This window comes from Mesoplodon densirostris, chromosome 6 (assembly GCF_025265405.1).
Source record: "Mesoplodon densirostris isolate mMesDen1 chromosome 6, mMesDen1 primary haplotype, whole genome shotgun sequence".
NCBI lineage: Eukaryota > Metazoa > Chordata > Mammalia > Artiodactyla > Ziphiidae > Mesoplodon > Mesoplodon densirostris.
Window position 1 is genome coordinate 75,619,884 of NC_082666.1, and position 12,000 is coordinate 75,631,883.

Below are 12,000 nucleotides of genomic sequence, written 5' to 3' on the forward strand. Positions count from 1 at the left end.
CCAAAACTATGTTGAATAATAGTGGTGAGAGTGGGCACCCTTGTCTTGTTCCTGATCTTAGAGGAAATGGTTTCAGTTTTTCACCATTGAGAACGATGTTTCCTGTGGGTTTGTCATATATGGCCTTTATTATGTTGAGGTAAGTTCCTTCTATTCCTACTTTCTGGAGGGTTTTTTTTTTTTTTTTTTTGCGGTATGCGGGCCTCTCACTGCTGTGGCCTCCCCCGTTGCGGAGCACAGGCTCCGGACGCGCAGGCTCAGCGGCCATGGCTCACGGGCCCAGCCGCTCCGCGGCATATGGGATCCTCCCAGACCGGGGCACGAACCCGTATCCCCTGCATCGGCAGGCGGACTCTCAACCACTTGCGCCACCAGGGAGGCCCTCTGGAGGGTTTTTATCATAAATGGGTGTTGAATTTTGTCAAAAGCTTTTTCTGCATCTATTGAGATGAACATATGGTTTTTAGTCTTCAGTTTGTTAATATGGTGTATCACATTGATTGATTTGCATATATTGAAGAATCCTTGCATTCCTGGGATAAACCCCACTTGATCATGGTGTATGATCCTTCTAATGTGCTGCTGGATTGTTTGCTAGAATTTTGTTGAGGATTTTTGCATCTATGTTCATCAGTTATATTGGTCTGTAGTTTTCTTTTTTTGTGACATCTCTGTCTGGTTTTGGTATCAGGGTGATGGTGGCCTCGTAGAATGAGTTTGGGAGTGTTCCTCTCTCTGCTATATTTTGGAAGAGTTTGAGAAGGAGCGGTGTTAGTTCTTCTCTAAATGTTTGATAGAATTTGCCTGTAAAGCCATCTGGTCCTGGGCTGTTGTTTGTTGGAAGATTTCTAATCACAGTTTCAATTTCAGTGCTTGTGACTGGTCTGTTTATATTTTCTAAGAAAGCAAAGATATTTGCATTTGAAAGAAGACCACATTGTGGCCATCTTTCATAGGTCCCTTGAAACTTCCATGAAGACAGAAATTTCAAAAATAATTTTAGCAATGTTTAGGAAAGAGTAAAGTGCCGTTCCCAAAACATCCTTTGCAAAGGTCAGGACCCAAAGCAGTAGCCTCAGTGGCCCAGTTTTCACAAGGATCTTGCTAAGTCAGTTTAGCCAGAATCCCTCACCCTTGATATCTGATCACTCTTGGGATCTGACCAAATTCCTCATCCCTCACCGTCCCCCAGGTGGTATATGATCACCTGGCCTGCCTTCAGTAAAATCCTGTTAGGTTAGTTTGGCCAGAATTCTTCCTTTACCCCTGATGTTTCCTCTTAGTAATTTTTCATCCACTGACTATTCCTACCCTGCTCCTTGTCTATAAATTGGCATTTTTCCTGTTGTATTCAGAGTTGAACACAATCTCTCTCCCCTACTGAAAAACTGTGGTGTAGTGGTCCCTGCACCTATCACGATGGTCCTGAATAAAGTCTGCCTTACAGTTTACCACGCGTCATGCATAAATTTTTTCTTTAACAGAGGCTAATCCTGGGCTTATAGTGGTGTTCCAGTATCTCCTTTCCATATATTCAACTTCAAGTTTTGAAAAACATATTAATTTACATTTGCAATTCATCCAGCGACCTGCCATCCTAAACACCTGAGAGGGATGGCAAAGAGAAATGGCACATTCCTCCACCACTCCAATCTGGTGGGATAGGGACAGAAGATCAATGCAGGGTCAGGAGGTCAGGCTGCACCAGATGTTGGTGCTCTGGGACTTCTGATGTTTCCTTAGGATTCACTTTTTATAAGTCATCTTCCGTATTAGGAGTCTCTTTAGAATAGTCATGGTCTTTTTACTGGGAAGGGGAGATCCTTTTATTTTACAGAGGAGGAAATGAGACCCATAGAAATGTAATGACTTATCTAAGGTACAGAGTAATTAACCTACTGTACCTTGAGTTAGGTAGCCATGGCTCTTTCTTCCCTGGAGAAGTTACATAACTCCTCTAAATTTCAGCCTTATAATCTGCAAAATGTTGACAATGACACCTTGCAAGGATCCAATGATACAATTTCTATAAAGTGCTTAACACAGTGCTTTGTCCGGGGGTGGAAGAAACCAGGGGTGGTGACAGTGATGGTGATGGTGGAGGTGGTGGGTGGTGATACTGGTGGCAGTGAAGACAGTGGTGGCGGGTAGTGATGTTAGTGGCAGGGATAGTAGTGGTGGTCCTAAAGCAGGAATATGGAAGGAAAGGAGCAGCGGCAATAATAGCTGCTACTTACATTTCTATTGTTGGGATAGTTTGAGGAGGATAGAGAACAAAAGAAGAATTCCATTTGAAAAATCTGGGGCACTGAGAAGATGCTCCTGGATTATAAAATACAGTCGGCCCTCTGTATCCACAGTTTCTGTATCCATGGGTACAACCAACTGAGAATTGAAAACTAGTCAGAAAAAAAAATTCCAGAAATTTCCAAAAAGTAAACCTTGAATTTGTACTGGCAACTAGTTATATAACATTTACATTATACTTGATATTATAAGTAATCCAGAGATGATTTAAAGTATGTGGGAGGATGTATGTAAATTATTTGCAAATACTATGCTATTTTATAGAAGGGACTTGAGCATCCATGAATTTTGGTATCCTTGGGGGAGCTGGGGAGGGGTCTTGGAACTAATCCTCTACAGATACACCAGAGGACAGTATTTGCTTCATGCCGGGTCAAATTCAGTCTCTTTGATTTTACCAGGGTTCTTTAATGTCAGAATTTCACACCTACAATTTAATTAATTACCCTGATATGAGAAAAGAGACCTCATATTTTCAATTCTGTACCTGGTCAAAGACTGAATGCTACAGTCATGTAATTTCTGTTAGATGTTAAATTGAAGAAAGCAGCTCATATCACTAACAAATTTCAATTCCCATAGGTTAACTTGTTGGCTCTTCTGTGCTGGGTTGGTAAATGCTTCAGGAATCCACACAAACCAGTGTGTCTACAGACGTCCATGGCACAAAACAAATGACTTGAAGAATATATCACAAAACCCAGAATGTTCAAGAGTCAAGTTGTCTAACTTGGCAATGAACAAAAGAACATGCCACGGCAATGAGCATCACATCAGATGGGAAGGAACCAGAACAACAGGGCTGGGTCTGAGGGAACACTCACCTGGTTGCAATAATGTTTGATGAGGTTAAACACAAAGCCACGATCCATGAGTGAGAGGAGGTCATACAAGAAGAAAGCCAGGCTGATGTTGATCTTTTCCGCCTGTTCAATTTCCTTAAAAACAAACATACAAACACCCACATCATTTGGTGGTAAACCCTGGTCATAAACTCCCAGGTCTCTGATGGGAAAGTTGGGAGAGGCAGGTCCTATGTTTTTAGCCAGTGTCCCTCTGGAAGTTACTGAGCAAAGCAGGTAACCCTGCAAAAGTATAGCAAATATAATTTAGAACTTAATTGATGCCATGAGTGTTGAATGAAGTAATTCCTTATCTACTGTTAATATTTAGATACATTTCCTTCTAGGCTTTTTTTCCTACGTGCATATTTATTTGTATATAATTGAGCTCATTCTCTATCTACAACAGGGTCCTGAATTTATTCATTCAACATTATACTATGAACATTTTCCCACATTCTGGTTTCTCATATTTCTTATATTCCTTTATATTGCTCTACTATAATTTATTCAATTCTGGTAACTACTGTTTTGGCAAAAGTAACTTGAAATGTATTCACTATCTTCAATGAGATAGACTCTTAATTTGTAAGGACTGTTGAAGAAAATCTAATCAAGATAAAAGAACCAGTTTTTACTTAAGGATTTTTTTTTTTTTTTTTTTTTTTTTTTTTTTTGCGGTACACGGGCCTCTCACTGTTGTGGCCTCTCCCGTTGCAGAGCACAGGCTCCAGAGGCGCAGGCTCAGTGGCCATGGCTCACGGGCCCAGCCGCTCCACGGCATGTGGGATCTTCCCGGACCGGGGCACGAACCCATGTCCCCTGCATCGGCAGGCAGACTCTCAAACACTGCACCACCAGGGAAGCCCAGGATTTTTTTTTTTCTCCAATTAGCATTCTCAGCCTAAGAGAGGTCAGAGTCATACATGGTAAACTCTTGCATGAATTGAGGCCATGGTTTTGTTTGTATTACTTCTCAGTGCTCATATTTATGAGGGATTTTCACAGCACTTCAGAGCAATTGGGGATTCACTTTTTCATGTTTATGTTCTTTATTCTCAGAATTATAATTTGCTCTGACACTATTGAAAATATGATTTTAAAATATTTTCCTCTTGTTATCATGTACAGTTTGCAAATTCAGGCCAAGCTGACCAGCCACTGGCATGGATGGAGACTTGGTAGTTTCCACAGTTACCATGGAGTGGCAAGTCCTCATGCTTTTAGCATCCTCCACATGGACCACTCCTTAAGAAACTGAATATTCTGGGCTTGGAATCTTCAGTCTTGACTTTGCTGCTAGCTGTGTGACTTTTGGAAAATGTATCAACCTCACTGTGCCTCATTTTTCATGCCTGCCAAAATGGAGACACCATTGCCGCTCTCACAAAGTTTGCCATAAGAAATAACCATAATGGAAATTTCTTCTCCTTAGTACAGGAGAAGTATGCTACCTGTAGTACTTGTATGCTACCATACAAATACTTCTCCTGAGTATTTGTATGGTAGCATACAAATTCTTCATAATGATAAAGGTATTAATAATGATCACTGCTGCTTCAAATTTTATAGAATTTTAAATTCTGCTTCAAATTTTAGAATTTTGTTTTATTTCATTTTACATATTTTTTTACTTTCTACTTTGAAATAATTTCAAACTTAAGGAAAAGGTGCAAGAATAGTAAAAAGAACTCCTTTAACTAGACGCATCAATACTTGACATTTTGCTACATTTGCTTTATCATTCTCTCTGCATATACAAATTTTTTTCTGAACCATTTGAGAGTAGGTTGCAAATATCATGCCCATTTACCTCATAATACTTCAGGGTATATTTCCTAAGAATAAGAATATTATCTCTCGTAGCTACATTGATACAACAGTTTAAACTATTGCAATTCCATATTGTAATTTCTTTTTTTTTTTACATCTTTATTGGATATAATTGCTTTACAATGGTGTGTTATTTTCTGCTTTATAACAAAGTGAATCAGTTATACATACACATATCTCCCCATATCTCCTCCCTCTTGCATCTCCCTCCCTCCCACCCTCCCTATCCCACCCATCCAGGTGGTCACAAAGCACCGAGCTGACCTCCCTGTGCTATGCGGCATATTGTAATTTCTTGCTAGCAGTCCCCAGCCCCACCCCAGGGTCCTGTCCAGTATAACATACTGCATTTAGTTGTTATGCAGTATGTTAGTTACATTTTAATTACTGTTTTAAGATGATGCTTATTTTTCTTTGATTATGAAAATAACATATGCCCAAGGTAAAAAATTTCAGAAAGTAAAGAGTAAAATGACACAGTTACCCTCTGAGGTTTTACTAAAAGGGCTGCAATCTCCGAGGTGACCACATTAACAATAGTAGTTATGTCATCTTTGAAACGGTCGGAAAAACGAGTCCTCCGAAAATTGTCCCGTTTGTCCATGTTGTGTACATACTGGGCCATGCTTTTCACCTGCAGAGAAGATAGGGGAAATGTCAATGTGGAAACTGGTGACCTGCTTGTACACTGTGGAAAAGGGGAAAAGCCTGGAAGAAAAGCTCATTAACAATGGACTTTCTAACACTCTATCTGTGCTGCTGGTTGCCCAAGCAGGCTCTGATCTGAAAAATGCTCCTGACACCCGGATGGTTACCATGGTGGCAGGAGGTGGGAAGGGTGCCCCCTTCTTGACCCCAAGTCAAGGGGCTCCCTTTTTGCTGCTGACAAAGCCAGGGAGCCTAATTCTTTAGCTGTGGTGTCACAAGACTCCCTTTCTCTCAACCAGGAAGGCAGACCTAGACTGGGCCCCTAGGGCCACTGAGGCACCACCCTATCATGGCACACAACACATTCAAGAAAGAGGAAGTGTTTATGAGACTGTTTTTGATGTGAACTGAAGTAATTTCTGTCTCTGAAACTACAGTAAGGAGAAGAAGAGAGAAATGGTAATCTTATGTCAAGTTTCCAGTTGAACAGGAGAACAGTTTTTCCAGAAGCAATTCTATAGTATGCTAGCTGGAAACTTAACCGCTGCTTGGAACATTACCTCTAGGAGAAATTATGTTCTGAGTTTTATACGACTAGCTTGCTAAATATACATATATATGTATACATTTATATTATATAATTATATATTTAAAATACATATTTAATGTATATGTAGTTTAACTAAAAACCTGTATATCAATCAGTGATTCTCTGTATTATGACTAGTACAATACCAGCTCAATGCCTACCACAATTTTAAGTCAAAATCATGCTTATTTTTTGGACTTCTTCCTGGCCCAGGAGATTATGGGTCAATACACGCCCTTTTGATACAGCCTGAGGTTGCGTCTTGTTGGAAGCTGCCCAGAGCTAGTAGGAACAGTCTGACGGGAAAGGCTGGAAGAGGCTGTGTGGTCAGGTGCCTACCTTTTCCATAAATGCCTCCACGCTAGTCTGAGAGTCACTGCATAAAGAAATGGCCCTGGAACTTAAACCACCCACACTGGCCTGAAGGTGACCCACTAGGTCAGGGCTGGAAGAAGAGGGGACAAAGACAGTGTATGGGAAAATGACTTTCACTCCCAAGAGCACTAACAGCACTAACATTTCTAAGAATGCAGGGGTGGCAATATTTTTAGCACTGAGATTAACAGAGATGAACAAAAACAAAACAAAACACAGAAGAGGTAACTTAAGAAGCGAAAACATACAGATAGGTAAATGTGTTTTCTGTGTTCAGATAATGCCATAGCCAGTTTGGGGAAGACCTAAGAACATAAAATCCTGAAGCCCAGGGTAAGAACCACAGTTTCTCTTCACAGTAGAGTCCTTCTTGGCTCAGGACACACTAAAGTGTCTGTACCCCACAGAGTCACATGTACTTGATGGAGGACCTGAATGAGAGGTGGGAACTGGACCCAATATTTGTCTGACAAAATGCCTCTCTCACTATGATCCTAACAAAGGACCGAGGAAGACGAGGCCCCTTTGTTTAGAGCTACCTGCTCCTGACTCCCTGCTGCCTAAGCCACTCCAGCACTGGGCTTTTAGAACTCACTGCTGTGTTCGGCTCCTGCCTGCTGAGTTTGGCCATCCTACAAACAAATAGATAATCCTCACAATACCATACTTCCAACAATTGGCCTGTTGCCAGACTGTCAGCTACTTGCCAACTACTATGTTCTTTGCATCTCAAGAGAGGAACACCCAGTAGAAATAGTAGTGGAGACTTGGCCCGTTATTTGTAGTGTGGGATAAGGCAGGAAAATATTTTCCTCCATATTGGCCTCTGTGACCCATTCAAAGCTGGGATACCAAGAACCCCTTGGTGTAGAACTTCAAGTCCTGGGTAAACTGGGTCACCATTTACCTCTGGATCCCCAAAGTCTGGCTCAGCAGTTTCTAGAAGCATGGGAATTTATTCATTAGCAAGTGTGAAATCTGCCCAAGGATTGTGTTCAACAGCTCTGATGCCAAAGTGGTTGTTCATTAGCACGTGGGCATTAATACAACTAAAGGGTGTTAAATTGCCCAGGTTGTTGGCTAAGCCCAAGGAGGCTGTCACTCCTTTCTCCTCAAGTTTCTTGGGAAAAAACTGTTTTGGTTTTGCAACAACTTCCTAGGCATCTGTAAGGCAAATGCAAAAGCAATGCATGGAGGACTGGGTGTCCTGTCTGGGTCCAAGATCGGTTTCCTTGCAAAGTTCTGGCTGGGGCTGATAGTTTCCATTTGCCTCCAAATGCAAACTCCAGCTCCCTTTCTTGCCCTTCTCCATCTATCTCTGAGCCCTGGGAAGCTGATCCCTATAGACTACATCATTCAGGACTCCTTGAACTTAGGCATCTGGTTGGACCTGGCAAATGGGAGGCACCATCAGGGGACCAGTGGGCGGGAGGAGTGGTGCAGGTACACATCCACTCCACTGCCCTCATCCCTGTGCAGCATGCTTCTGGCAGTGGCAGTGTTTCTCTAAGATGCCAGCTCCTTGTCATGTGGACCCTCTTCTCTGGCTCAGCTTTCTCTTGCCCCCAGTTACACTATTCCATACCCTTGCTTCTTTAGAGCTAGGAGAGAGAAATGCTTCCAGCACCTTCTGCTCCCAGGGTGCCTCACCAACCCTTATCTGTTCCTGTAACCTGGCACATACCCTGGGCAAAGTCCCTTTGATAAATGCTTTTCAGTTAACCCTTTTGAGCAATGCCAATGCTGTCCTGCGAGGACCCTGACAGACTTAATTATAACCTGCAGGGCCCTGGGCGACTGGGTAGTCAGTATCCTGGGTGATCTGCATGTTGACCAACCCCCTCCAAGCACTCGTATCAGTAGGACTTTCTTTCCAGCTTCTGCATCTGTTTACCATAAAGGACTCCTAGAGGAAGGAGGGCTATCAGCTTTAGCTTTTGCTTTCTTCCCTGAGCCTACTGAGTCCTAGTAAATAAATGTGCAAGATCAACAGCAGTTTTCACCTGTTCCATGGTTCTCAGATCCCTGCAGTTAGGGGCACTGAAATGGTACTGATGAAGTCTTTGGCAGACCTGGAGACTTCTTACAGCCTACACCCTTCCTCCAACCGCATCTGTAAACTGGGGATGATGGAAAGCTCCTGACTGAGGGTCGTCTGAGGATTCAACCAGATGATGCTTACAATGCTTACAAGGGTGCCTAGCATGTATATCGATGCTCAACACATTTTAGGTGTTATTATTTTTCCTTCCTTGGGGATGCCAGCTGTCACTGGTATTATATGAAGGACAGAGTATCATTACATTTGCAGAGAATGCAAACTTGCTTTTGAAAGAGAGCTCTAAGATGCCACGAGGAGCCATTTAGGGCTAGCAATGCTGAGTTCATGCCTACTGAGAATGGGATAGTGATTGCAGCACTCCATTAAAGCTGACTTCAGAATACAAAGGTTTTGCAGGTTGTTAATACGTTAGGCTAAGAAAATGTTTTGTCACGTTAAGCTTCCAAGGAGAAGCAAAATGGCAGAGGAACAGAATTTGGACTAGAGCATTGCGGAACTGAGGCCCTGCCCCTCCCTGGCTGAGAGGACTGGGCAAACCCCTACTTAGCTTCAGGGTCCTGTGTTTGCACCGGGGATAACTGCTCATGATAGAGCTTATAATACATAGCCACTAAATAACATCTAAGAATGATTAGGTGAAGTGTGTGCATATGTGTGCATGTGTGTGAGTAAATGACATGAAACATCTTTGAACTGAGATACTGCTTTCCTTTGGGACTCTCTTCTAAGAGATTCCACAATGTCAAAGTGAGTTTTTGCATCATGTCTTTTAAAATTTGCAACATGGCAGATCAACTCAGTTGAAGATTATTTGTATAAATTATCTATAGATGGATTACCACCTGAGTAAATCTTCTTTATGGAGAAACTTGATGGTGGTAGGATGGGCACATAGAAACAAGATGTACTGGACACACAGTGGTGGTTTTGATCCTCCTCTTGCCTCAAGACAGAGTTTATGGCCAGCCTCTTCCTGCTAGATTGCAAAGCTCATGTCTCACTGCCAATGCGGTTGCTCCAAGACTTGTGAGCTGCAGCCACCCACCTGAATCAGCTTGTCTTTTAGAATGCAAACTCCTGGTGCTGGCTGCATATAGAGACCCTTAGCTCTGTTCAGAACTCACAGAGCAGAGGTGTTGTGGACTAGTGGATCTTCAGCATGCTTGGAGGGCACCTGGGCAGACAGGTTCATGCACCGCCGGCTTCCCCCTCCTCATTGCACTCAGTATTCTAGGGAGGGGCTCCAGATCTGCTTTATTCTCACTAAGCACCCTAGGTGATTCTGCTGCAGGCATCTGGGACTGTGTTTGGAAAAGACATCTCGCTAGCAATACCTTTCTCATACGACGGGTGGGAACTTGGTGAAACTCTAAGGGATTTGCAACCTGGATGTGCTTCTGTGGCATGGGCCTCACTTCTTTTTTTTTTTTTTTTTTTTTTTTTTTGCGGTATGTGGGCCTCTCACTGTTGTGGCCTCTCCCATTGCAGAGTACAGGCTCCGGACGTGCAGGCTCAGCGGCCATGGCTCACAGGCCCAGCCGCTCCGCAGCATGTGGGATCTTCCTGGACCGGGGCACGAACCCGTGTCCCCTGCATCGGCAGGCGGACTCTCAACCACTGCGCCACCAGGGAAGCCCCCTCACTTCTTTTTAACTCTGTTGCACACTACTTCCCATTTCCTCCCCAATGTATGTTTTATTTTTGTTTCCTTTGACCCTCTTGTCCTCTATGTCTTATTGTTCAGTATTGTTCTCTTTTACTTGGGCTTGAACTTACATAGATAAACTAGAGCTCAGGTGAAAATCCTACCATCTCTCTCAAAAAAAAATTATCCACTTTAACAGTGTCACAGAGCAAAGAACCCAGTCAATATAAAGCTGACTCTATCACTAAATCTCAATCCACTATTTATCCTCTGGATTGTTTGTATGTGCATTTTTATGTAGTTAGTGTCTGTGCTTTCATACCTTTTTCATTTAACCTCATTTCACAATGCATCTCAATTTATCCACATTGACAAAATGCTTATTCTAGTGGCTTTGTGGCAAAATCCTTTCACTTCTAGTATAAAATAGGTATTACTATTATTCTCTTTATTTTTAAATTAAAGACTATGCTGTACCTTTTGCTTTTCTGCTAGAGAACAGATAGAAGTTGCAGGTAAACAGTTTTACAAGTTTCATTTTTCCCCCCAACAAATATTAGTTGGTGCTTGTACGATGCCAAGCCATGTTCTGGGGCTAGAGATAAGATAATGAAGAAGATAGACCCCAATCCTAGAAATCCAATAGGCAAAAGAGAAAAACAATTACAAATTGTGATAAGTGCTAGGAAGGAAATAAAGAGGGTGTTTAAAAGGAGAGGAATAGAGTGGAAGACATATTATGGTATAAGGTGGTCAGAAAAGGACTCTCAGAAGTGGCGACATTAAAGCTGAAACCTAAAGAGAAGAACTCCCGAAGTGTGTATGTATGTGGGGGGCATGAAAGGTACGGACAGGGGAAAGAATCTTAAGACGGCTCTGAGGCTGAAAAGGTCTCAGCATCTTCAAAGGACCAAACTGGAAACAATGTGGCTGAATGAGGGGGGGAATAGGGTCTAAGATAAAGTTAGAGATGAAGGGAAACAGAATCATCCAAGGGCTTTTTAGGCCATGAGAAAAATGTGTGCTTTATTTCCAGTACACTGAAAATCACTGAAAGGTTTTAAAGAGGGGAGTGTCATTATCTGCTTAATTTTGAGTTGCCCTGTGCAGATTGGATGGGCAGAGGGCACAAATGAATGCAGGTGGGCAAAGAGGAAGCGAATGCAGACATGATGGCAGCTTGACTAGGCGAGGAGCAGTGAAGGTTGGTGAGAAGCGGCAGGTGGAAGTAGGTTTTCAAGGTGGAATCAGTAAGATTTGGTGGAAGATGGATGAAGGGGTGAGGGAGAGTTAAAACCGAAGGAACGGTCCCAGGTTTTCTGCAGGAGCAATTCAGTAGATAAGATGTCAGTTCCTACTATGGGAAACCTCACTGCCCGTCTGCTTTTCGTGCCCTATTGAGCACAGATATAAACATGCAAGAATCTCACCAGAAGCTCAAAGAAGAACCAGGAGTACTTGAAGACTGTTTCTTTCACCATTCCAGTGCTGACCACCATCTGCAGGGCAAGCTCCTCATGGAAATGCTGGACAAACACAAAAACATTACACTTACGTAATGATGGTCTGTACTAGGTGCTTTACTCGCCGACCCCACTCTTCTTTTTTCCCAATTGTAATAGCTTGTTAGTATGTGTCCTAGATGTCTTAGACCACAATGGATGGCAGAGTCAATGCTGACATAATCTGAGACTGGAAG

General features: G+C 42.6%; 1 protein-coding gene across 1 annotated transcript in view; it reads right to left on the reverse strand.

The window, feature by feature from the left end:
• DOCK8 (dedicator of cytokinesis 8) overlaps positions 1 to 12,000 on the reverse strand; it is a 231,738-nt gene that overhangs the window by 61,128 nt on the left and 158,610 nt on the right. The window contains exons 24-26 of the mRNA XM_060102256.1: positions 11,732 to 11,827; positions 5,467 to 5,616; positions 3,132 to 3,245 (exon numbers count right to left, since the gene is read on the reverse strand). Of these exons, the coding sequence (XP_059958239.1) occupies positions 3,132 to 3,245; positions 5,467 to 5,616; positions 11,732 to 11,827 (360 nt within the window). The remainder of the gene's footprint in view (positions 1 to 3,131; positions 3,246 to 5,466; positions 5,617 to 11,731; positions 11,828 to 12,000) is intronic.